The sequence below is a fragment of the Nasonia vitripennis genome, chromosome 2 (assembly GCF_009193385.2).
Source record: "Nasonia vitripennis strain AsymCx chromosome 2, Nvit_psr_1.1, whole genome shotgun sequence".
NCBI lineage: Eukaryota > Metazoa > Arthropoda > Insecta > Hymenoptera > Pteromalidae > Nasonia > Nasonia vitripennis.
Genome location: NC_045758.1, coordinates 29,771,557 through 29,796,909, shown reverse-complemented (window position 1 = coordinate 29,796,909; position 25,353 = coordinate 29,771,557). Strand labels below are relative to the sequence as shown.

At 43.1% G+C, this 25,353-nt stretch overlaps 5 protein-coding genes across 27 annotated transcripts in view; 2 read left to right on the top strand and 3 right to left on the bottom strand.

Annotated features, from left to right (window-relative positions):
- The window catches only part of Para (voltage-gated sodium channel alpha subunit), a 71,943-nt gene extending 68,244 nt beyond the window's left edge, over positions 1–3,699 (bottom strand). For all 19 annotated transcript variants that reach the window (XM_032596240.1, XM_032596241.1, XM_032596243.1 and 16 more), the window contains exon 1: positions 1,278–3,699. The gene's annotated coding sequence lies outside the window, so the exon portion shown is untranslated. The remainder of the gene's footprint in view (positions 1–1,277) is intronic.
- A 2,285-nt stretch (positions 3,700–5,984) lies between these two features.
- Positions 5,985–6,929, bottom strand: LOC100121484 (U6 snRNA-associated Sm-like protein LSm2). The gene is made up of 4 exons (XM_001605045.6): positions 6,734–6,929; positions 6,539–6,606; positions 6,357–6,447; positions 5,985–6,270 (listed from the first exon to the last, which is right to left on the bottom strand). Exons 1-4 carry the CDS (start codon positions 6,734–6,736, stop codon positions 6,145–6,147), a joined length of 288 nt encoding a protein of 95 aa, XP_001605095.2. The 5' UTR covers positions 6,737–6,929; the 3' UTR covers positions 5,985–6,144.
- A 24-nt stretch (positions 6,930–6,953) lies between these two features.
- LOC100121466 (replication factor C subunit 4) lies at positions 6,954–9,617 on the top strand. Its single transcript, XM_016982119.3, has 6 exons — positions 6,954–7,147; positions 7,511–7,786; positions 8,327–8,720; positions 8,813–8,926; positions 8,991–9,074; positions 9,161–9,617. Exons 1-6 carry the CDS (start codon positions 7,032–7,034, stop codon positions 9,251–9,253), a joined length of 1,077 nt encoding a protein of 358 aa, XP_016837608.1. The 5' UTR covers positions 6,954–7,031; the 3' UTR covers positions 9,254–9,617.
- Positions 9,461–19,186, bottom strand: LOC100121446 (kohtalo). 4 transcript variants are annotated; one of them, XM_031924395.2, is made up of 15 exons: positions 19,055–19,186; positions 17,594–18,352; positions 17,170–17,505; positions 16,662–17,092; positions 15,734–16,586; positions 15,201–15,643; positions 14,704–15,124; positions 14,022–14,615; positions 13,494–13,946; positions 12,173–13,404; positions 11,675–12,085; positions 10,995–11,589; positions 10,615–10,865; positions 10,360–10,527; positions 9,461–10,211 (listed from the first exon to the last, which is right to left on the bottom strand). In XM_031924395.2, the coding sequence occupies exons 2-15, from the start codon at positions 18,135–18,137 to the stop codon at positions 10,014–10,016; spliced, it is 6,930 nt and encodes a 2,309-aa protein (XP_031780255.1). In that variant the 5' UTR covers positions 18,138–18,352; positions 19,055–19,186; the 3' UTR covers positions 9,461–10,013. The 4 variants fall into 4 exon arrangements, with proteins under 4 accessions (XP_031780255.1, XP_031780256.1, XP_031780254.1 ...); XM_031924396.2 differs by having other exon boundaries at positions 9,461–10,214; positions 10,360–10,524; XM_031924394.2 differs by having other exon boundaries at positions 9,812–10,214.
- Positions 18,979–25,024, top strand: LOC100121428 (ribosome biogenesis protein BMS1 homolog). Of its 2 annotated transcripts, none has more exons than XM_032597304.1 (5): positions 18,979–19,364; positions 20,840–21,705; positions 21,783–23,215; positions 23,299–23,865; positions 23,946–25,024. In XM_032597304.1, exons 2-5 carry the CDS (start codon positions 20,846–20,848, stop codon positions 24,896–24,898), a joined length of 3,813 nt encoding a protein of 1,270 aa, XP_032453195.1. In that variant the 5' UTR covers positions 18,979–19,364; positions 20,840–20,845; the 3' UTR covers positions 24,899–25,024. The 2 variants fall into 2 exon arrangements, with proteins under 2 accessions (XP_032453195.1, XP_001605043.2); XM_001604993.6 differs by lacking the exon at positions 18,979–19,364 and adding an exon at positions 20,446–20,602.
- The last annotated feature ends 329 nt before the right edge of the window (positions 25,025–25,353 follow it).

Here is a 25,353-nt window from a genome sequence, read left to right as displayed (position 1 = left end):
AGCTGCTACTATACTGTATACGACTGAGGTTAGAATTTTCCGACGGCGTGGGCGATGCATTTTTTATGTCATATGGATAAATAAAATAGCTGAAAAAAAGTTATTTTTGCTATTAACGATGTGCTTTGTCCGAGTGAAATGCGCGCGATTTTTGAGAGCTTTTTGCCGTTGTTGTTAAACCGCTTATGGAAGGATTGATCATTCGAATGCCACACACGCGCACTGAGCGAACATTTTTTGTATTCTGCGACGTTGCGAAACGCGAGCGTCGCTGTTAATTTAAAAAAATGAAGCGTGTCTAAAGGGTGCACTTCAACTAATTCATTCATAGCAGTGCGAAAAGAGAGAGAGAGAGAGAGAGAGAGAGAGAGAGAGAGAGAACGATTTTGACAAAATGTACAGCAGCGACTGTATGACGAATCAATACAACTATTCTGGCGATAACTACTTGACCCGGTTTATCGCACTGCTACACGTTTGATGCACTCGCTTGTTATTATATCCCAGCGAGTCCAAACAAAAATAAACAGTATATTTCCAACGAAAACACAGTTTCGTAGCATAATATAACGCAATAATAATTATCGAATAAAATAAACCACACACACACACACACACACTTCAACTGAATTTTGAACTCCCAATGAATAGGCAAGAGCCGCAATATCACCCGGGAATAATTCCCTAATAAAGCTAAAATATTAAATCCGAATCAGCATAATTTATTCCTCGCTCTATCTCTCTCTCTCTCTCTCGATATACATAAATATGATAATTCCTCATTGTCTCGACCATCAGTGTGCGCGAGCGAACGTATCGAGCGTTTCCCAAAAATCCTCAATTTCAATAACGTTTAATAAAACAGCAGCCCACGTACATCGCACCTACACCAACTTATACCGCGCAGACGAAGACAAAGCGTTATGTGTATACGCATACGTAGCCCGAAATAACAGTAAAGAGGAGAAAAAAGCGGCGCCGTATACACGAGAATAGAAAAGGCAAGAGTCTAATAAATCCGTGGAAAAATTCCCTCCTACCCAAAACGAGCTTTTTCCCGCGTCGAAGTATAAAACGACGATAAGACGTCGGGCCTACACAGTAACACACTTAGGATCCGGAGAAAGAGAGAAAAAAAGGACCTCCTCGGCGTTATTAATCACCCGAAACACTCTCGGCGGTGCTAAACAGAGTCCTAAGTTTAATCGATAGGCTTTCCCGCGCTTTTTTTAAAAAATTGACAAAAAAAATCAACGCATACAACACTGCACACTTACGTGGGTTGGTGGCGGCGAAATCCTTGTGATCTTGGCTGATGATACAGAACTGCCGTTTCGTTCCTGTATATACAGATATATACGTGGGTCTTCGAGGCCGAAGAAGCTGCGTCACTATATATATATATATATATATATATATCTCACACAGCACTGGCTTGATACATCAATTCTCTCTCTCTCTCTCTCTTCTCTCTCTCTCTCTCTCTCTCTCTCTCTAACTCTCTCTATCGGATGGACGCTGGTTAATTTACTTCCTTGCACTGATGCGTGTCGATTCGCTCTTTAGGTGTGTTGCATGTGTGTGTTTGTGTGTTTACATCGTATCGAGACTTTGCGCGCGCGCGATTATTTATTTGTTAACCAGGCACTGTATAATAACGATAATATAACGAGATATATATATATAGCGAGCGAGAGAGAGAGCGCGACACGAGGGTATACAGGAGGAAACGAGAGCGAGAAGTGGAGGAGATGCGCGAATTCGAAAAATTACTTCTTTTTTTGCGTGTGTGTTGTGTACGTGTGTGTGTGTATATATATAATGCGTGCGACGGCTAGGTCACATGTATATATATATATATATATATATATATATCTATGTCGGGATAATTATCGATGGAGCTGAGAGAGAGAGCACACAGCGCGTGGGGTGCTACAGCAGCAGCACGGACACACAGAGAGTCGACACACACACAGGGTGATGAAGAGAGCGAGAGAGCGAAAAAAATTGTTCCTCCTCTTCTCCTTTACTATGGTATTATTATTATTATAATTATTATCACAACGACGGCACTACGCGCACAGCTGGCGTGTATTATAGAGAGAGAGATTTTACAGGAAGAGAGGCACACAGCACACGTATGTATGTATATATATATATGTATGTAAATATCGCAACCCTGTCGTCCTGACTCGAGGGGGTTAAGGACGACGACGGCGACGACGACGGCGGCGGTGGCGGCGGCAGCACTCGTGCTTATCGATCCACTACTAGCCTCTATCTATCCCTGTGAGCAACTCCAGCGGCGACGTCTCCTCGACACATCGGCCCACATCTTTCTCTCTCTCTCTCTCTCTCTCTCTCTCTCTCTCTCTCTCTCTCTCTCTCTCTCTCTCTCTCTCTCTATATCTATCTCCTCCCGTGTCACTTGCGTCGTTTCATCCGGGCGAACTGATGGCAGAGGACGATGCTGCTGCTGCGTGCTATCGTGCTGTATCCTGTCCTGTATAGGCCTTGGTTGGGCGCCGCGCGGGCAGACCACCTATCTCTGGCGCGCCCGCTGCAGCTGCTCCCTCCTCATCATCGTGTGTCCTGGATGTTTTTCAGCAGCGCTTTGTCTCGCTGCTGCTGACGGTGATACGACGCACGCACGCACGGATCACACACACACACACACTTCCGAGAAGGAAATCACAACAACGACAACGACGACGACGACTCGCTTGTACTACACGAACGTGTAGTGGATGAAGAGGGCGTAGAACTCGCTCTGCGACAGCATTTTGCAGTGTCCGTTTCGCTCTCGCTCTCTCTCTCTCTCTCTGCGTGTGTGTATGTGTCTATTCGTGTGGATGACCCTCTCTCTCTCGATTGTCGCAGAGCCTTACACTACTGCAGCGGCGGTAGTCCCATCGGAGCACGGCGCGCAGGTGTGTGGTGTAGTGTATGTGTGTGTGTGCGTGTGTGTGTCAAGGCGCTGGTTTTCTGGAACGATGCAAAGTGGCGTGCAGCGCTGCTGGTAGTCTAGGGCAAGAACTTCTCCTGGTGTCGACGATGCCTGCCGCTCAGCCGAGTCCGAGCCGTCCCGGCCGTTACCACTGCCACCATTTCACACAATCACTATCCCTCTCTCTCTTTCTCTCTTTCTCTCCCTCACTCTCTGCGAGCTATAAGCCCACTGACACACAACGCGCGCGCGATCGCGGCAGCAGCAATCGAGACTCTCTATGCGTCTCTCTCTCTCTCTCTCTCTCTTTCACTTGTGCGTTCGTCTATCGCGAGGGCTCCGACACTGCACTACTCTGCGATATCTCCGACCGTGAGTGTGCGTGTATGTGTGTGTTTAGTCCCTCACAATGTAACCCAGTCTCTGTCTGTTCTTACTCTTCGTTCTCGTTTCGTTACTCGTCGCACAAGCCTCGCGCGCTCTGCTGCTGCTGCTGCTACTACTGAGAGCGGATATAGTCGTTCTCGCGAGGGCACGCGCACTCGAGAGCCTCCTTCTCTCCCTCTCTCCGGCTATGGGGTGTGCGCGCGCATCCTCCCTCCCTCTCCCTTACTCGCTTGCGCTTCTCTGCGCGTATACACAGCCTATATATAATTCCGTCTCTGTCTCCGCGGCGGTCTGGCGTAGTCGGCACTGTACTACTGCGGCGGTGGCTCTCGCTCGGACTCGCGGCCGCGGCAAGCAGTCGGTGCAAAAGCGAGAGAGAGAGAGCGACGATATGCGGATGCGGGGGTGGGGGGAGGGCCGACGGCTTGATAATATGAAGCGGACCGAGAGGGGTTGTGTGCGCGCGCGCTATACAGTCGAACGCCCTTTCCACCTTCCCGAAGAGGAGGAGGAGGAACCATCGGTTTCGCCGCGGCAAGAGTGAGAGAGAGAGAGAGAGACACGATGCTGCTACTGCTGCTGCTGCTGCTCGAGAAGCTTCGGGGTATATTTTGAGGGAAGAATCGAGGGATTTCGGATTTATCGGGGAGCTCTCTCGCAGTGCCAAATGAGACGTCGCGGGGAAACGTTACACCGATAGGGCATTACGTAAAGCAAACGTCGATGTGAAGCAAAAATTCGAACGGATACGTCGTAACTTCAATTAAACCCGCGGTGGAAAATCAATCCTCCAGACTACTCGTCAGTACGAATCAATACATCGCAATTATGCTAAACGAGCGCAGCTTACACACGTCCGTTCGAGATAGTCCCCGCGATAGAAAGCCCCGCACGTGCTTAGCCTTCGAGGATCAGTCGAAGAAAGACTTAAACACACGACGCGCGATAAGAAATCTCTTTCTCTCTCAAAAAAAGAAATAAAACAATATACCAACAACGAGCCATCGATAACGACTCTCTCCCCGCATCGATAGAGAAAAGTCGTCTGCTAACTGAAAGCGATCCCTATCCCTACGTATACAGCATAGCCTATATGCAGCTCGAATGTATAATTCGGACTCATCGGCCGGAAGTTCCGGAGTTAGACTCGATCCAAATTTAGATCGCGTATAGAAAAGAAAATTAGCGACTCGATCATCCCTGCGCGTGGGAGAGCCATAAAACTTGCATCCCCTCTTGAATTATTAGCCCTCGGTAGAGCACGTACACATCGATTGCCGCATAGAATCAACGATCGACGTAGCCGCGCGCGGCGCATATCTTATACGATGTCCGAGAGATAAAGGAATAGAAAGCTGTGCTTGCGCGAGCTCCTCAAAGGAAAAACCTAGTGTACACGACTTGTACATAACACGACTGTACATAGCCCTTCGGCCGTGTGTGGATACTCGCGCTTTGGCCGGACGGTTCCGTTTTGTGCCACGGACGGATCAATGAAAATACACAGCCCTCTCCCCCCCCCCTCCTATCCCCTGATCACCTCGGTCTCGCACCTACGTCTGCCCCTACTACTCTCTCTTTCCTCGCGCAGTAGCTCTCGGGAATTCTCCGCATCAAGCCCTACTAATACTTACCCATAGTCTATGTAATACAGCGCGAGCGAGGACGTGTGCGGTACGCCATGCGCTCTCTTATACTATCACTGGCCGGTGCAGCGCCGCTGCGTCTGAGTGTATACTTTTCGATTCGAAATAGAGAGAGAACGAGTGAGAATTTGCATATACGACTGTCGTTTTCTCCGCGTAAGTGTATCGCGCAATAGGCCACCCGGTGTGTTGCAGGGCTATAGGTTTAACGAAGCGCGGAGACGGACGGGAGATTAATTCGGTGTGTCGTGCGCGCGCTCGGCTGACTTGGCCGTCCGTATATACCAGGGCAATTGGTAGTTCATTGTCGACTGAATTAATCGCGCTACTGCGGGGGTAGACGGAACGCGCGTACGTGTGTATACGGGCTTGATTTCGTCTCTGTTCGTCGGTTATACGGCTCGTTCGGATATAGAGGCGCTTGATTAGGTACTTTTCTTTCCGTCCGTTCAATTCCGCCTGTTACTACTTACTCGCGAATCGCGACGGTTTATCCTTTGATACGAGGACAAATTTACGAACGACAAGCGTCGATTTTTCATTCTCCGCTGCTCAGATTTTCACGTACGTCACGTATACACGTTATCGTGGAAAAATCTCGCCGATTTATTACGGCTGGAGATCTAAATTATGGGCTGACTGTAAGGCCTCTTATAGTCCTGAAACGAAGCCTAATCCCCGTTGTGTGGACAAAAAATATATATGTCGTTAGGCTTATTTGTCTCCCACTGATAAATTTCATCTCATTACGGGGAAGATGTTACGCCGGCGGATCTGTGCACGGAAAAAATAATCCTTGATTGAGGGGCTTTACAAGAGACGTGCGTTGGCCTGTGATCAGAGGTCCTCGAGTATGGAGTTCAAAGAATTTCAACAATAAAACGATTTTGCTTTTTTTAAGATGATGAATTTGTAAATAAATTACTTGCCTATAAAGAAAACGAATTTTTAATAATCAAACGAAATATATCAAAAGATAGATTTCAGTAGTGAGAAATTGAATGTTTATGTGAAAAATAATTTACCTTTATTTATGCTCACAGTATGACACAGTGTATAATTTGTAATTTGGTTTCAATGGTTAAAAAAAAATAGTACTTTGTCTTGTGGTCTGTTGTATCAAAATCATCTAGCCTAAATAATAACCAACTATACTATAATTTACTATCGCGATTGAGTAGCTGCTTCTTTCCTTGCAGCGTCTTGTAGGAGTTGCGTGTCAACCTCATCGCCAGGTAACTGCACGTACCTGACCACAGATCCTCTGATGAAGCAATTTTTGACAGACAGCTGCAAACAGCAATTATGCAAGCAATGTATCATAACTAGCATTTCAATTTTTAACGCAGAATGAACTATTTCAATGTAAAACTTACCATGTGAGGGTATTTGTCAGGATCTGTGACACTGATATCTGTCAGTTTGATATTCAGGTACTGATCCACCGAATGTAGCGTCCCACAAATACTGTAAAAGTAACAAAAAAATAATGCGATTAATTAAACTTTACGATCTCGGTTTTTGTAGCAAAACATTACTTTTCAATGCGAGTTTTTACCTGAGATCGTTTTTCAGTTCCACGACCACGTCTTTGCCGACCAGCGATTTGAAAAACGAGTAGAACAACTATAACAAACGATTATCATTAACCAAAAACATTGATAACAACAAATACAACTGGCACTTTATAGGTTATGACGTCGAAGAAAATTGAACGTCAAATTTATAACCGTAATGAAACAAAATCACTCACCATGTTCGAATCGAGGATGAATCAACCAAAAATACTAGAAAAAATGCCTTCTTTCTACAAATAATTTGTAACAATACCGACAAAAAGCCGGATCGTCCTTTTTGGCAATCGAATAACGTTGTCGTAGTGCAATGTTTTCGGATGTGCTTCGAAAAATTTTCCTCAGGTTGGTAGCTACAGCTCCAAAAGTCCAAAATCACAACGCCGCGGCGCGCGAGTAGACGCCGGTACGGAGTTGGCGGGAATACTCGGCAATCTCCTTCTTGTTAAACTTTTATGCGATTTATTAGTTTGCAAGATGCACGCGTTTCTGAAAACGGGAAAATTAGGCGCAGCAGAGGCGAAGAAGCCCTCGACGTCGAAGGGTAAGGAGAGCAATGCTCGGGCTAAAGCCACACCTTGGGTTGAGAAATAGTAAGTGGATTAACCTCACATTGTTGTGGATTTTTGTACATTTATTTATTTTTCTTTTATACAATATGTAACAAATAATATACAGTACAATCTTATCGGAAAAGCTAGTGTGTTTGATTCGATTAATAAACTTTCGGTAACGATTCATATTTTAGAAAGATGCGGTTGAAATTGATACAAGTTTGACTTGTTTGCTATGTAACTATTTTTTGAGTAAATGTTCATATGAAAAAGAATGATGTCTGTGAATCAGTATTGCATGAAAGTAGAAAAATAGTTTTAGTTTTATACTTTTATGTCGAAAAAAAGTATCCAGTGTACGATGTTTCTTTTGATTAAAATCATTTTTTTATAAACCAACAGCCGACCCAAGACAGTAGAAGATGTCGTTGAGCAAGGAGAAGTTGTTGAAGTCTTGCGACAATGTTTATCAGGTGGAGATTTCCCTAATCTTCTGCTTTATGGGCCACCTGGTACAGGTAAAACCAGTACGATTCTAGCTGCAGCGAGGCAACTTTTTGGGAGTATGTTCAAGGAGAGAATATTAGAGCTCAATGCTTCTGATGAAAGAGGAATTCAAGTTGTCAGAGAAAAAGTTAAAAAATTTGCTCAGCTTACAGCTGGTAACACAAGGCCAGAGTACGTATATTCTGATGTAAAATTTGTAAAATAAGTTTTTTTGATGAAATCAAAAATGCCAATGATGATTAAGTAAAAGGTCTGAGATTTGCTTGGGAATCTATCTCTAATTTCGAAAAATGGCTGGCAGCTGGTTGGACTATCAGGAGTTTTATAAAAGTTATAAAGCTCTTATCATCCATCAGACATTTATAGCTCTTATCATTATAATCTTAAGTTTTTGAGTACTCAACTTTAGAAATTGCATGAGAGCAAACAAACAAAAAAAAATTACCTTGTTTTAGTTAATCTTCTTCTTTACTTGCATTAATCGCGAAGAAGTTCATTTTTATCTTGCAGTTGAAATTTAATTAAATTAAAAATTTTAATAATAGTACTTTGCAAGGTAATTTTTTTTTTCAATTGCTAAGCCGTTTTAGAAAATTGATATGATTCTAGCAAACCATGATAACAATTTATATACTGAGGCAAACTATTCAAAATGAAAAAGATATTCCAATTTTTTCATGTTGAAAAAATTATTTATGAATGATATTTCAGCGGCAAACCTTGTCCACCATTCAAAATAATAATTCTTGATGAGGCGGACAGTATGACTGATGCAGCCCAGTCAGCTTTAAGGAGAACAATGGAAAAAGAATCTCAAACAACTCGATTTTGTCTCATTTGTAATTACGTTTCACGAATCATAGAACCCCTAACGTCACGTTGTACAAAATTTAGATTTAAGCCTCTTGGAGAGGAAAAAATTATCGAAAGACTAGAGTATATTTGTGGAGAAGAGGACTTAAAAGCCGAAAAAAGCGTACTCAAGTTAGTTGTTGATGCTTCTGGAGGAGATTTGAGAAGAGCAATAACTTGTTTACAATCTGTTACAAGGCTCAAGGGAATCGGAATAGAAGTAACCAACAATGATGTACTAGAAGTAACTGGTGTAAGTAAACTTTGATATTGTTATCAATAATTTTTTCTTAATTCGTACATAGAATCATAATAATACTTTACAAACAACTTGATTTTCTTTAGGTGGTTCCAACAAAATGGCTTGACGATTTATTAAGAGTTTGCGAAACGAAAAACTACAACGAAGTTGAAGCTTATGTCGATAAATTTATGCTAGAGGCTTATTCAGCGAGTCAGGTACGACGTGCAAATAATATCTCGAGAACGGCAAATATACTAATTTTGCTTTTTGTTTACCTAGGTCGTGGATCAATTGAACGACATCGTTATTTATTCAAATACACTTACAGACAAGCAAAAAGCTTATATTGGGGAGAAACTGGGGGTATGTAAATGATTGTATTCAAAGTATAATGTTATCATAATATCTAATTATTATAAAATTGTTAAATTTGCTTTAATTTAATCTAGGAATGCAGCTATAGATTGCTGGAAGGAGGAAGTGAATATGTACAGTTTATGAGTCTTTGTTGCGGCATAATGCAGGCGTATGAAATACGATGATGCGCGATATTTTAGAAACGATAGTTTTTACAATTCACTTTTGATCATATTGATTGTTCATTGAATCATTATCTTTCGTACAAGTTGCCTATGGAGATTTGTGCATTTGCAAATTTTGGCACAACCATTACACGTTGTTCTAACTTCGTTCAACACGTCATTTGTATTTTTAATTAATTGAGCTAATTAAATTGTAAAAACGTAAGATTTCGTCGTAGGATATTTATTATATATAATCTAAGTCCACCGATAAAATTACAGCTCATGCGTTATCAATCGCGGATACACAATGATCGTCAACTATTGTATACCGCCGTACATTGTAAGACAAGAGACAAAAAAGAAAACGCAGTTTAAAAAGTAATGTACAGCGTAAAAAAATTATTAATAATAAAACATTTACAGTCGAAGCCCTGTTCCACACCTAGTACTTAAACTCGTTCGTGTAAATTAAAAAATAATTAAAGTTCTCTCGCTTTCTAAGTTAAACATTACGTCTCGAATAGATCGGCAATAGATTTGCATGATTTCCTCTTTCTTCTGCTAACGTTATTTAATGTGTTAATTGTAAACAGCTACGCGAAAAAATTGAAAATCTTTCCTCGATAAAATACTTCAACATTTACATTCACAATATTCTCGGCAATTTTCTTCTAAAACACATGTCTTTCCATTAATTGTAATGCGTCCGTTAAATGGCGCCGAACACACACAGCCACACACACTTTTGTTTCTTTTTTTTTTTGTCAACGAAGTACACTTAGTAAGGCGGCGGTTGATGCTGGTAGGGATGCTGTGGCGCCTGGTTCATATTGCGCTGGAGATGAGCAACCAACTGAGGGGTTGCCTGCTGTCCAGCATTTCCCGCTTGTTGCTGGGCCTGCTGTTGTTGCTGCTGCTGCTGTTGCTGCATCGCTAGTATCTGCCTCATGCGCTGTTGGTTCAATGCAGACATCTGCTGCTAAATAAAGAGACATTATTATTATTTTCAATAAAATGTGAATTTTTATACATTTGTACTCTAGAAAATAATAAATTTAGAAAGTTTCTAATAAAAATCTATTTTTACATAAAAGTTATGAGTGGTTTTAATATGTATGACTTGCCGGTTGCATATGTTGGTTTGGTTGAAGACCCACATTTGCCTGACCGACGCCACCAACGTTAACTGCGCCAGGTTTGCCTCCAGCTTGCCGATATGGAGGTGCTGGCTGATTTTGTACTCCACTACCCATTGGACCCATAGTATTCATTGTAACATTCGGTGCCTGCTGCTAAGAACGTTATTTTTTTCAATCACACATTTTATAATGATCAGCATTGCACAAAAATCTATTGCTTTAAAATAAATAAAAACGAACCTGCATGTAAGGCGGTCTTGCAGCCCCCTGTTGCATCCTCTGCTGTTGCAAGTACTCCTGATTTCGTTGCGCGCCCATCATCTGCTGCTGGCTCTGAGCATTCATCATCTGCTGCTGATTCTGGGCACCCATCATTTGCTGTTGATTTTGGAACATGTTCTGCTGCTGTGCCATCATATTCGGCTGTTGCTGCTGCTGTTGCTGAGGTATCATTTGCTGCCCACCATAGCCAGCGTAATTTTGATTCATACCTGCGTGACATATGTACATTTTAGCATTGGTGACATACCACTATATCTACACTCGGCGAGCATATGGTTATAAGAGAATTGGAAAAGCAATGATGTGAATAAAAAATAGTACGCGAGATATAAACTTACCTTGCTGCATATTAGCATACATATTCTGCGGCTGCTGTTGTTGCTGCTGTGGCGGGAATAGTCCCGGCTGCTGCTGCATACCCGGAGGCGCATGCTGCTGCCCATGAGCCCGGAGTTGCTGTCTGATAAACTGATTGCGCATACCTTGGAAGGCACCAGGTCCACCGACGTTGGGCTGGGTCGCGTTAGGTACTGGTGGTCCAGGCTGCTGCTGTTGCGGCTGAGGCTGTTGCTGCTGCTGCTGCTGTTGCCCAGACATAAACTGGTTCGTGGGCAGCCGCATCCTGAGCATGTTGGTTAGCGCTTGCTTGGATTGGGACTGGTTTAGCGCGGGACCCGGTCTATCGTACCGAGGACCGGTCACCTGGTTAGGTGCCATTTGCTGTCCGTACGGAGCATACTGCTGAGCAGCAGCAGGATGAGGAGCTTGTTGGTTTGGATACCATTGCTGTTGCTGAGGTTGGGGTTGCTGTTGTTGCTGCTGTGGTTGGGGCGGTTGATTCGGGAACATACCAGGCTGCTGAGGGAGTTGTGGTGGTTGCTGGCCGCCGTAAGCCATCTGTTGCTGCATTGGCGTCGGGCCTTGCTGTTGTGGCTATAAAACGAATTGTAAAATATCCAAGGTTTTAGAAGTAATCAAAAACGACTTGTAAATGAAAAAAAAGTCAAGCGCTACTAACTGGCATTTGTTGAGGCTGCATGCAATTCGTCGGCGTAGCCGGACCATTCTTGTTTCTTCGATGTCTCTTGCTGGGTTTTAGCGCCTTGCCTTTGCCAATACCACCCATCGCAGCCATCATTCTGCCCGGCGAGTCTATGCTCATGGGCGTATCCGCTTTGCATGTCTCCAGCTCCTTTTTATCAGGTTCAAGATCCTCGGGTGGTAGCGGTGGCGGTTCCAAGTAGTAAGACGCCGGCCTCGTTTGGCTATGTGTATGATATCGCAAAAGCTTGTGGGCATTCTGGTAAGTCAGAGGCTTGCGCTCAAGACGAACCGCTCGGAACCAAGCCCAAGACAACGGAGCAGGATTCTTGTGACCTTCGAGCAACTCCCAGGCGGAGACACGCTGCGCATTGTACACTTGCAGTCCCTGTAAAAATAATACGTATTAGTATCTGCAAGTTTTGTTCAGTTGACAAAATGTGGTGATGAGAGACAAAACGTTATCCTCACATACCTGCTTTTTATCAATACTGTTAAAACCAGCAATCTTGTTGCCTTTAGTATCCGTAATACAACCGACCTGCTCGCACGTAATGACTTCCATAGTGAGTTTCGGCAACGGCAGCAATTGTCTAACAAACTGTATGCTCTGGTTATTCCGGTCTCCCAACTCCTTCTTCAGTTTCTTCATCAGATTCTGATAGTACTTTTTATTTTCGTCCTTTTCACTTTGCGAGTCCGAGACCAGCGTGGAATGTATGAGGGTGGCGAGCATGTCGATCACGGTCGTAAACAGCTCGGCGTTATTATTCAAGTCAATAACACCGTAGCTGACGAGCTGGACCAGTAGCATTGCCCAGTCGTTCGTCACAGTTATGTTCCGCTGTATCGTGTCGAAGACACCACCCACCAAACTGAAGCGCAGCTGTAACGCGTCCTGAAGTATCTCACGGGCTTTAGGATCATCGCTGCTGATGCTCTTTTCTTCCTTGCTCGACGTGCAGAACTGCGAGAGCTGTGAATGCAAGGACGTCAACAGACCTTCCCTTTGGTCGTCCTGCCCTTTTAAACAAGTAAGCACAAGAGACAGAAACGGCTGGTGGTTGAACATCGAGGGGCTCTTCGATCTTCTCTCCCTGCCGGTCGTCTTAGACCAATTGCCGGACTCGAGCACCTGACCCGCGACTTTCAGGACTCTACCTTGAACAGCACTGGGCAACTTGGAAACAAGAGGCGCCACGAGCCAAATGGAATCCGATCTTTTGTCGGGCTTGCCGGATACGTTGTTGAGTTGAAAAACGTCTATGGCTGCTTTAGCCACGGTGTCGAGCCACTGCGACAGATCGACGGATGAGGGTGGAAACTGTTTGTACATGAGCTGCAAATCCAACCAAGACATGCGTAAACTCCATTGCTCGAGATTCTCGAGGATGTTGGTGATGTGAGTCTTCTGATCGAGAAAAGCATCGGCTGGTGTATCGGGATAGCAGATCATGTGGAGTAATCTTTGCGCCTGACGAGGAGTGAGCATGCTATCGAGAAGCATGTCGTCCTGGCAAAGTTCTTCTGGATTTTGTAAACACCTCTCCAAAACCCATTCTTGACTACAAATTTGCCTGAGAACGTGCTGTGCAAAATCCGAGAGTCCTTTTACGTTTTCCGTTGTCATTCCAACGCTACTACTCGACGATGACATCCCTAAATCCAGACCAAGATCGTCGCTTCCACCAAGAATGTCGCTAGTACCTAGAGTTCAAAAGCAAAATACGTATTATATTGTGCGTTAAGGCTTTAGAAAACAAGCTTTTTTTAGATTGGAAATTGCAAGTACTTGCCTAAAATGTGACTAATAGATAATTCGCCCGGTCCCGAGCCACCAACACTGCCAGGTCCACCCTTGGCATGGGGCATCTGGGTATCGGGCTTCTTCGGCGGCTGTTTGCCCGCCGTCGCGTCTCCTACCACTAGGATCGCCTTCAAAACCGCGATTAATGGTCCAACGCAAATGTTGTTGTGTGCAGCCGCTAGTAGGTGTCGATCGCAGCTGAGTTTTATACTGTAACTGCGTTGATTACCAGTGGGCAACGGATGCGGGGACGTGCCTACGGAGTAAAGAGACGGTTGCGGGCACTCGACCGTCTTGAAAAGTCGTAGCAGCAAGTGACACGTTAGACGAGCGCCAGCTTCGGCATCCGTATCGGCATCGCCACGGCCGTCATTAAAGGCTTTACCCAAAGAGGGTATAGCTATGTGACGCACAAAGTCTTCCAATGAGAAGCAATGCCTCGCTGCAACATCAAAATCAATTTGTTGGATAAAAAGCGAAAAGTTTCACTTCAAAAATTTAAAAAACTGACGCTTACCTATCAGAATAGATGTGAAAACAGCCAAAGAATTATGTATACTCAAGTCTTGGACGTCGACTTGATTTTGTACATCGTTATAATTAGCGGAACTATTTGAAGAACAGCAGAGAGCACTGAGAACTCCCAGCCACTCTGTATTGAGAGCGTTGCAGCAAGCGGTCAGTTCGGCGCACGTTATCGCGATATCGTTGAGTTTGTCGTTGTCAGTCTCGCTGCATACGGTGACAATAGCATTGCACACAAAGCTATAACGATTGGCAGGCGTTTCGTTCAGTTGCCTGGCCCACTGAGGTTCAATCTTACCACCTCTGCGTGGGTTGTTCAACACGTCGACCATGAACTGAGAGTTGTACAGGTGATTGGAAGGCGTGAGTGTGAGCGCCGTATAGTAGGCCGCGCGTATCTTGGGATTCGCGTTATTAAAACCCTCCGAGCTGTGAGGTTTCGTCTTGAGCAACGAACAGTTGGAGTAGAGATCGTAGAGATGCGCGAGAACGCAGCGTTCGGCCGAGCTGCAGTCGCTAGGATTAGAAACGTGAGCTACCATCTTGCAGAGTAGGCTGAATACCACCGTCGTTTGCTCTGGTGAGACTGCAAGTTATATTCAGAAAATCAGATGATTCAATCAGGAGCAATTAATTCAATTATCAAATTAATTGTTAGAAAAGTCAAAACTTACGTAATAAGCAGCAGTGATATCTCCTGAGTACTCCAACAATGTACAAACTTAAATTGGTCGTGTAATTTCTAACGAGCGTACTCTTTCTAACGTCCAGCTGCGCCTCGACTTCGGGTAGCTCCTTCAATATCTGTATGCAAATATCTATCAGTCCGTATATATTGAGAGCGAGCTCCATGAGATCGAAGAGAAAGGCCACATGCTCCTGGACCGGTAAATACGACGAACCAGTGACAAAGGTGTTGAGCATGTCGACAACCTGGGTGGCGCATTGCCACGTCACCACGTGCTGATCGAAGTAGCTGAGATTCTGGAACTTCTGAGTGATCGCCTCAAAGTTAAACTCGCTGCGCGAGTGTTTCTTTACTTTTCCGCCCTCCGCTACATCGATACTGAACTTTTTGCCGAAGAGTTTGCACACCTATTGAATACATTGTATGTTGAGTTCTACTGCCTTATATTAACATATGATTTCCAAAAGTTACGACACAACTCACCTCTTTGGTCATCTTCTTGACAACGTGCCTAGCCTCGTCTCTGACCCTGCCGACACCAAAGAGTAATACATGCCGTTGATTGCAGTCGTGCTGACTACACGTCTCATCCTGAGGCAGTGGGAAATGCATCGTATACAGCAGATGCCTACTCGGACTGCTAGGAGTTTTTGATTCAAGACCAGCATCGTGTGCTCCGTGACCACCTAAAGCGTCGCTCTCCTTTGGGCTGTCCGGTGCGTCCATGCTGTTTTGTTGTACATCCTTAATATCTTGAAGGATTTTGTCGAGGTCGTCGTCAATTTTACTATCGTCATAGTCATTTGTCGATCGCATGTGATCTTGCGGATCAAGTTTCGTTGGTTTTAAATCGATGCCTGGAAATAGACTATCTTCGTCCATTGGATCGCGATTACTCGGCGTGCTGGCTTTACTCGCTGCTGGACCTGTGGTTAAAACGTAATTTAATTTCGCTCAAACATTGAATACCAATTAAAATTTGACCTTGAAGGCGAGCAATAAAAATTATGACTAACCTTGAATAAGGTCACCCCTAGATATAAGCGTGCACATATACGCGTCGTGAGAGAATACATCATGCCTGATAAGCTCGGAGAACAAATGCACTAGATTAGTAAACTGCACTTTGGACTGCGCCGAGCTAGTATCCAGCACAGGCGCATCTACGTCGAGGAACTTCATAAGCAGTGGCTGAAAGATCGGCAGCGCCGGTGGTCCATTTCCATTGCTGCACACACTGTCTTTGTCATCATTATCGTTGTTTTCGCCGGAAGCCTCCGCTTGACGCTTTTCCAATAACTTGGCCACAGCCATAGCCCGATGCTCACCCCAACGCTCAGCACTGACTGCCCACTCGCATAGGATCTCGACAATCGGCGCGTCCTGCTGTGGATTGTACTCGGTTTTGGAGTTGGCACCCTCACGATCGGAAGATGCTGGATTTGCACTACTTGGCGGAGTGAGGGTGTTCGACGAGATAGCTGCCGTAGCGTTGCTGTCCTTGCTCGGACTAGTAAAGATCTTGGAGTAGAGGGTGTCCAAGGAGTTATTAGCATCCATCCTGTCAAAGCTGTGACGATCAAGAGCGTCTAACGTTGCCAAGACTTTCGTTGTTGTCATACCCGCACTGCTTTGTTGCCACTTATCACAAGACCATCGACTTTCAGCAGCCTGCGAACGCGCACGAATGTTCTCCTGAGCGATTTTCAGTTGACGTCTCGTGGGGTCAGCAGCACTAGCTGGGGGGCTGGGCAGCGCAGCCGGTGGACAAGGTAAATGATCCAGTGGCGAACCGTTTAAAACCGATATCGATTTGCCCTCGCCAACGTTGTTCCAGACAAGCGCTGTTGGACATTCGAGTGTTATAACCTGGAATAAATATCACATTTTATCATTATTTTCAGGAATGTACTTGGTACTAAGAATGAATGTAGCTCAGCATACCTGAATAATGGTAGACAATCCGTAAAGTACATCTCTATGATGCGGGCAGTTCAGATAATCGTTAAACACAGCGTTGAGCTGATTAACAACTGGAGCAGTCTGAGGCTGCGGCACTGTTCCGTCTTTATTCCCGTTCATCTCGCTCTTATTTGAAGAGGCAGCATTGACCGCAGCCACGGACGGACTTGACGGACAATAGCTGGTATCCACGTTGTTGCACATGTGCGCGATTTTTCTACAGCAAAGGTAGGCCAGTCGTCGAGCCAATAGCTCCGATTGCACGAACTCTTCCAGGTACTGCAGAGCTAGAGGCAGCAAGAGCTTCAAGATACCATCGTCAGCCGGTGCAGACTTCATCTTGTCCAAGAGTTCGAGTATCCACTGCAGAAGCTCTTGCCTGTCCAAAAGGCCTTCCTCAAACATATACTTAGCTGGAAGAACAAGTACCAATTATTTACATTGGAACCTCATAGCAGAAAGTATTTGTGAAATCTAGTTGGATGCTTACCTAATTGTGTGCAGTAGTGCCACTGTTTCAGAGCCAACTTGTGGTCCTCATTCATCACGCTACCGGACGCACACTGAGTACCCGAATTAGAGTTCGAGTTGGGCGTCGAAGGTTGAGTATTGACAAGTCCGTTCGTCGTTACAGACTGGCTAGACGAGGAAGTGCCGTTAGGCGTTGCCCCACCAGAGCCGGTGGAAGATGAATTTGTGGTACCATTAGCGGTAGTACTAGGGTTACTATTGCTATTTGAATTACTTGTTCCATGTCCCAAATGGTAATACTCTTGAAGTTTGGAAAGCTGATCTTTTAAAAATTTGATCAGTGTTCCTGTCCATTCTGAAAGAATGATTCCAAGTTTAGAAAGAGATAAGTGGAAAATAAGTAACAAAAATAATGCATGCACAAGGCAGCATATTGTTAATACCTGTTGTTGGATCTGGTAATTGTCTCTTTTTGATTTTGGCTTCAGAAACTGCAACCGTATAGGCAGAGCTAAGCTTTATAAACCATGCAGCTCTCAACATCGGCACTTGATATTCACACAGCATTGTAAATATCTCTTCTTTCTTATTAAAGTTTGGTGCTTTTTTAGCTAATGACACTAATGGTTTACACCCTGATAAATCTTTGAACCAAGCCTCAATACCAATTTTAGTCCTTGCTGTCACTGGCCAAAAATTATCCTTAGGATTAATTTGTTGTCTTTTTCTGCCCGTGTCAGGCATTGTTGCCAACTCCTCCTTCTTTGCCAATATGGCATTGAAATAAGCTCCAACCTTTGCAGCGGTAACATTGCAATTTCTGGCAGTACCATGTTCATCCGAAAGCTGTAGGGAAGTAGTGAATCCATGTTTTACATTGTTTGGAGTCAGCTCATCCTCCTTTTGTTTGGGTTCCTGAGGATACACATCAGGTGGACCTAGCCTGGGCCTCTTGAGTGGCCTCTTCTCGTACAATATTCCCATCATATTATGGATTCAAGAGATTTATCATTACCTAAAGCTAAATTATCACTTGATTTAATCTCACGATCCTTCAAACCAACGTATCAGAGATGCTGTTATATCACCTAACAGCAACATTTTGCTTCCATTGCACATAGAACATCTCGAATCAGTGGACCTTCTTGAAGGGTAACAAAATCACTAGTAAAATTTATTATGCACTATCCTTGGCAATCAATCTGAAAATAGAAATATAATAATTTGTTAGGTCACAGAAACTCAAGATAACTTTTAATAATGCTTATCACATATCATCTTGTAGAGTTTTCATCAGTTACACCAAGTAAATTTAAATTTGAATACACAATGTCTATTTGATAAGAAATTGAATTTGAATAATAATAACACAAGTAATAAGCAGCTGAATGTAAGCATTAGAAACAATGGATATTATAATTTATTATGACTCACACCATTGCGCCATTAATTAAAAACAATTCCAATGCAAATGCTACTCAAGTCTGTTCAAAGCTACAAATCCCTGCTCCAAAAACTACAAATGCTAATCTCAACACAGTGGAAAATTACAATGAATACAACATAAACAATTGTCCCAAGTTGTTCTACATTCAGCATCTCCAGACAGACACTGATGAAAACACATTGTATTATCAGTTAAATCAACAACAAAAACCCCAATCTCAATCAGTACTCAAGCACTCATTACACGTTCAACCGAATCATATGAATAAACCAGGCTCTGGAAAACAAATTTTCTATTTACAACTCGACAAGACACACTATACGACACACGCACACGGCTCCATACATATAGTTCTGCCCCGTAAATAATATCCCGCAGTCCGACTCCGAAACGTCGTACATACCCCAGTCCGACAAAGTTTACACTATATACCCTCGCAGAGTAGCTGTAATCTAACCTCGGCAGCGTCAAACTCGTCAGATCTCCATACGAGCCTAACACGGTCGTCGTCCTCGAGTCTCTCCCATCGTCCTTTCGCGTCCCCTTGCGCGCGCGCACTGCACCAAGTGCTCTCCTCCGTCGACGAGGGCAGCGTTTCTTCCTCTCAGCACTGTGCTCTCGCGTTCTTATCCTCCTCCTCTCTATCTCCTCGCAAGAGACAAAGCAGCGGCTGCGGAGAGCAGCTACCCGGAGAAGCGGAGGACGACGATGAGCTGCTGGAGTAGCTCGTCGTCTCGACAACAACGTTCGGCCAACGCCATCGGTCTGTGCGTATATGCCCACACTCTATAATATACGCGACGTCGCTCCGTCTCATTCCCGCTTGCGGCCGTAAAGTGGGACATCAGCGGCTGCGGTGCCGCGAAGCCGAAGATGGCCAATCCAAGCTTGCTTTAAGTCGATCAGCTGATGTGTCCGATGGCGCCGATGAGATCATTGGTGAAAGGAGAGCGATGTTGCCGGATTTTCGAGAACTCAGTGCATCGCGCAGCGCGATGCGCTTCTGGTGCAGGCTGTTGCGACCTCTGCGAGTGCACTTGCGCTCAGTTTTTGTGAACAGAGAGAGAGAGAGAGAGAGAGAGAGAGAGAGAGAGAGAGAGAGAGAGAGAGAGGATAGTGAGGGGGAGGAGGTTGGGCATGTATGCATTTGTTGCGGTACACGGGTCTCTACGGCTTTATTAGGCGGCGTGAGACTGTACGACGATGCATTGTTGGGATGCTTGGATCCTCTCGACGATTATTATTATAATTCATTCCAGTGCTGACCGACGACTGCGCCGGAGAAATTTTGTTTACCCTTATATTATTGTTTTTGTTAATAATTTCGCTGATAATGTTGCTGCGTATGTATGTTGAATACGAAGTACATTTTCAATCATCCCGTTATATAATAGATGTCTATATGTAACATTATATAAATTTAAAAAATAAGAAAATGCATGATTTTAATTACAGAGAACATAGAACCTTATTCGCTATAATATAGGGAACAACATCTGCTTATAGGAAAATACAAGAATCACGCGTTAGATAATATCAGAAATCGTAGATACTTACTCGGAAATAAAATTAAATTCTTATAGATCGATTCTTACATTATTAACGAGAAGTAGAATAAAATGTGTAAGTAAATGCACAAGTAATAAAATGAACAAAATATAAGCACCGACTGCCGCATATTTATATTTTTCATTACTTTATACGAAAAATTTGAATCTTATGTAGATGTCAGCACTATCCAATACGCGACCCGGCCTTGTTTATTCTAGTGAAGTGCTCTCGGAAACCCTACTTCTCCAACTGGATATAAGCTGTACTGGTGTGTACATTTGTAGTACTACACGAGTACAGAGCATAGTGCAAAGCATAACCTTACTTTGTCAGTGCAGCGCACGAGGTCTTGTGTACATGATCTCAGCGTGTTAAACATGCGAGTATCAGGAACATGTGCAAAGTGACAAATATTTACTAAAATAAGAAATAAATAATTATTGCAAGTGCTCAGGTATTATTGTTAAAAAATTAATTATAATCGTAAATTTACAATGTTCTACTAATTTGCGAGGATATACATTTCTAAATATCCAGTTGTGACATCTCCGAATTCGTGTCCGATTTTATCTTATTTTTGCGTATTTTAATTAATTTATTAAAACCCAAATCGTTTTAGTAAAGTCGTGACCTTATGAAGCAAAAAATCAGTATGACGTTCTGAATAAATATATAACGTAAAATTTTGCAGATCAAAATGTCAACTCCAGAAGGGGATAGCGCTTCTCACAAACAACATAGAGAACGCAATGCCGGTCGAAAAGCAGACAAGAAGAAAATCAAAAAGAAGGATCCAAGTCATATCATTGAAGATCCTAAGCAGAAGAACCCAAAAGCATTTACATTTAATTCTGCTATAAAAGCAGAAAGAAATTTTAGGCGGAAGCAAGACATTGATACCAAAAAGCAGCATATTCCTGTTGTTGATCGAACTCCATTAGAACCACCACCGATTCTAGTTGCTGTTGTTGGTCCACCAAAAGTTGGAAAATCTCTAGTTATACAATGCCTTATAAAGAGTTATACTAAGAATCCATTGACTAGTATCACTGGACCTGTCACTTTAGTGTCAGGTAAACGTAGAAGAATCACATTCATAGAGTGCAACAATGACATCAACAGTATGATTGACATTGCCAAAGTTGCTGATTTGGTCTTACTGTTGATTGATGCCTCATTTGGATTTGAGATGGAAATCTTTGAGTTCCTTAATATTTGTCAAGTTCATGGTATGCCAAAAATCATGGGCGTTCTTACACATCTTGACCAGATTAAGAATGCTAAGCAAATGAGAAAAACCAAGAAACTTTTGAAGCATAGATTTTGGACTGAAGTCTATTCTGGAGCCAAGCTCTTTTACCTTTCTGGTTTATTACACGATGAATATTTGCGAATGGAAGTTAAAAATTTGGCAAGATTTATTTCTGTAATGAAATTCAGACCTCTCACATGGAGGACAACTCACCCTTATTTGTTAGTTGATAGAGTTGAAGATCTAACAGATCCTGAACTGATTAGGCAAAACTCCAAAGTTGACAGAACAGTTTCTGTTTATGGGTAAGTGATCCAATGTGTTTTTGATATTTTCATGAGTGTTATAATGTAACTCTAACTGTATTTGAATATCCTTTTAGATATGTTCGTGGTGTGCCTCTCAACAAACAGTCTTCTATTCACATTCCTGGATGTGGAGATTTAAAAATCAAAGACATAAGTTTCTTACCAGATCCATGTCCTCTTCCAGAACAGTTGAAAAAGCGTGCTTTAGTAGAAAGAGAACGTTTAATATATGCTCCATTTTCAGGAGTTGGTGGTATTGTCTATGACAAAGATGCAGTTTATGTTGAATTAGGAGGAAGTCATTCCCATACTAAGGATGACACTGGTTTATTAAGCCAGTTGCTCCAAACACATGACACTTTAGATCACAAATTGGAGCAGAGTGAACTACAACTTTTTACTAATTCAGCACCTATAAAGTCTCAGGATGTCAACCAGATTTTTACGGAAGAAAAAGTTTTTGATCAGGGTAGAATAAGGAGGAAAGTAGTTTTTAACGATTCGGAAAAAGATAAAAATGAAGATGAAGAAGACGACGAAAGTGATGAAGAAATGGATCTAGAGGGAGAGCTGAATAAATTAACTGCTCAAAAAACAAAAGCAAGTAAAGATGAAACGGAAGAAGAAGAGGGCGAAGACGATGACGACGACGATGGAGATGAAGAAGACGATGAAGATGAAGAAATGGAAGATGGTAGTGATGACGAAGATGGTCAATCTAAAGATGAAATCGGGAAATCAAGAAAAAGAAAGGCCGTTGAAAAATCAGCTAAAAAGAAAATGAAGTTAGATCCTGATAGTAAAAATCCAGAACTTTATCGCGAGTTGCGTATCAATCAAGACAAACATGTAAAAGACAAGATTTCAGAAGCTCTTGGCTTGATTGGAGACAAAAATCTGAAAGCATCTAATTCCATGGAAAAAAGTACTGAGGACAAAACTCGTGGCGACGATGGTAACGATGAGAGTTTTGACGAACTTAGCGAAGACGAAGATATGGATTTCGAACTTAAATTAGATAACGACGACGACGACTATAATGACGATATTAAGAGCAACAAAGATGATAAAGACGATGGCGAAAACGAGGAGGATGGTGATGAAGACGATGAGAACGAGAACGAAGAGGATGAAGACGACCAAGAAAATCTCAAGTGGAAAGAGAACATAGCTGAAAAAGCGAGAGAAGCTTTCTTGAGTCGACAGCAGACAAACATTAATGTCATGCGATTAGTCTATGGAGTCTTTGATGGAGACAGAAATTATCAAGAAGACAAGCAAGAAGAACCAGAAAAAGAGGAAGTTGGTGGTATCTTCCACGTTGTACAAGCCAAACAAAAACAGAAAATTGAAGAACGTGAACTGAAAAACCAGGAAGAATCTGTATTCTTTTCTAAAGAACTTCCGCGAGACTGGCTCGCAGAAGATAATAAATGCTTGTTGGTAAACCGTTTCGTCACCGGAAAGTGGAAAGAGTCGGAAGATGCCGAAGAACTTCTTAAGTTAGGTAAGAATAAAAATGATTTGTGAGAAAAAATTTTAAAAATTTTAAAATTCTTTTTAAGTAATTTGTTTTATAATTTTTATTAGATGACTTGAAAGATGACGATGAAGAGGTATATGGAGACTTTGAAGATCTCGAAACAGGCGAGAAGCACAAAGCTTCAGAGAAGCAACCAACAACGTCAGAGCCTACTCCGAAAGTTCCAAAAGAAATGACCTCTGATGAATTGGATGAACGCAAGCGTCTGCTCGAAAAGAAAAGAAAACTCAAAGAGCAGTTCGACGCGGATTACGACACAACGGACAAAACGTACTATGAAGACCTCAAACTTGAAGTCGAACGTCAGGCTGAGCTGAACAAGTCCGAATTCGAAGGTCTTGATGACAACGTACGTGTCACCCTCGAGGGTTACAGACCTGGAATGTACGTGAGATTGGAGATCGACAATGTACCCTGCGAGCTTATCGTAAACCTAGATCCGACATATCCCATGATCGTCGGTGGTCTGCTTCCTGGAGAAGAAAATATTGGATACGTACAAACGCGCGTCAAGAAACATCGTTGGTACTCAAGGATTCTTAAAAGCAAGGATCCCCTCATTTTGTCGGTCGGATGGAGGAGATTCCAGACTATGGCGATATTTTCGAAATTGGGTAAGAATTGAATTAAAGCGTATCTTAACACAAAATTTGTTGCAATAGAGTACTAAATTGACATGTTTTTCTTTAAACAGAGGACAATCTGCGCAACAGAATGTTGAAGTACACGCCCGAACACGTAGCATGTATGGCTCACTTCTGGGGTCCGATCACACCTCAGAACACGGGTGTTCTCGCCGTCCAGGACGTATCCAAGCGTGAGCCTGGCTTTAGGATAGCCGCTACCGGTACCATCGTGGAACTCGACAAGAGCACCAAAGTCGTCAAAAAACTCAAGCTCACAGGTGTTCCTTACAAGATCTACAAGAAGACAGCGTTTATCAAAGATATGTTCACTTCGGCTCTCGAGGTCGCCAAATTCGAAGGTGCTAAGATCAAAACTGTCTCGGGTATTCGAGGTCAAATCAAGAAGGCAGTATCCAGACCCGAAGGCTGCTTCCGTGCAACTTTCGAAGACAAAATCCAACTGAGCGATATTGTATTCTGTCGTACATGGTACCGCGTAGACATTCCCAAGTTCTACAATCCGGTAACGTCGCTGTTACTGCCACCCGAGCAGAAGAGTCAATGGAAAGGCATGAAGACCACGGGTCAGCTCAAACGTGAGCTGAATCTCAAGGCTACTCCAAATACCGACAATCTATACACCCCAGTGTTGCGCGAGCCCAAGGTATTCAAGCCCCTGGTTGTGCCAAGAACACTACAAAAGGATCTTCCCTACCGAGACAAGCCTAAGCTCCAGCCGGTACTTGGTAAGCGCAAGACCAAATTCGAGGAGAAACGAGTTGCCGTCGTCAGGGAACCAAGAGAGGAGAACGTGGCGAGGATGATGAAGATGATAAGGACGAACTACAGCTACAAACAGGAGAAGCTTAAGGAAGCAACGCACAAGAGAATCACGGAATACCAAAAGAGGGTCGACGAGGAAACGGCGAAGAAGATGAAGAGACAGAGGGAGATGAAAAAACAAGTGTTTAGGGATCTTAGCAAGCTCGAGGCTAAGGCTAATAAAAAAAAGGGATTTTAGAAAGAAGGTGATATTATCGATGGACTTGTTATAATTTTTTTGTAAATAAATTACATTGTATATGAAATGTATCACGAAAGTTTTTTCATCTAGTGTTGAATGCAATCGTGGATAAAATGTTTTAAAGAATGCCTATTATATTATTTGTACAAATATGTCCTACACTCTTGTTTCGAGCTTCTCCGATAGTTTATTCAAAAGTCCCGAGTAGAAAGTATTACAAATGTGTAGAAAGCGTGAATTCAAAAGTTGCGCAAAAACTTGATGCTCCGGCAACGTCGCTGACGTCACCGGATGAGCGCGAACGATAAAAGTAATAATAAAATGGCGACTAAAAATTACCTAAACAACAATTAAGCGAAGCCATCGAAATCGAATTTTCACTTATTTTCAAAATCCAAACCTACGAATTTTAATAATTTTGTTTCATTCAATAAACCAAGTTTATCAACAAA

What these genes read in the sequence shown, in the direction of transcription:
- LOC100121446 (XM_031924394.2), bottom strand. Translation starts at nt 18,137, where the DNA reads ATGATGGGAATATTGTACGAGAAGAGGCCACTCAAGAGGCCCAGGCTA. An exon ending in TCAAGAAGATGACCAAAGAG is followed by an intron (nt 15,125 to 15,200) that starts GTGAGTTGTGTC and finishes TGTATTCAATAG; the next exon opens with GTGTGCAAACTCTTCGGCAA. An exon ending in TGCAGCCTCAACAAATGCCA is followed by an intron (nt 11,590 to 11,674) that starts GTTAGTAGCGCT and finishes TTCGTTTTATAG; the next exon opens with CCACAACAGCAAGGCCCGAC.
- LOC100121466 (XM_016982119.3), top strand. Translation starts at nt 7,032, where the DNA reads ATGCACGCGTTTCTGAAAACGGGAAAATTAGGCGCAGCAGAGGCGAAG. An exon ending in ACACCTTGGGTTGAGAAATA is followed by an intron (nt 7,148 to 7,510) that starts GTAAGTGGATTA and finishes ATAAACCAACAG; the next exon opens with CCGACCCAAGACAGTAGAAG. An exon ending in ATATTGGGGAGAAACTGGGG is followed by an intron (nt 9,075 to 9,160) that starts GTATGTAAATGA and finishes AATTTAATCTAG; the next exon opens with GAATGCAGCTATAGATTGCT.
- LOC100121428 (XM_032597304.1), top strand. Translation starts at nt 20,846, where the DNA reads ATGTCAACTCCAGAAGGGGATAGCGCTTCTCACAAACAACATAGAGAA. An exon ending in AGAACAGTTTCTGTTTATGG is followed by an intron (nt 21,706 to 21,782) that starts GTAAGTGATCCA and finishes ATATCCTTTTAG; the next exon opens with ATATGTTCGTGGTGTGCCTC. An exon ending in CGAAGAACTTCTTAAGTTAG is followed by an intron (nt 23,216 to 23,298) that starts GTAAGAATAAAA and finishes AATTTTTATTAG; the next exon opens with ATGACTTGAAAGATGACGAT.
- LOC100121484 (XM_001605045.6), bottom strand. An exon ending in GAACTGAAAAACGATCTCAG is followed by an intron (nt 6,448 to 6,538) that starts GTAAAAACTCGC and finishes TTACTTTTACAG; the next exon opens with TATTTGTGGGACGCTACATT. An exon ending in CTGACAAATACCCTCACATG is followed by an intron (nt 6,271 to 6,356) that starts GTAAGTTTTACA and finishes TGCTGTTTGCAG; the next exon opens with CTGTCTGTCAAAAATTGCTT.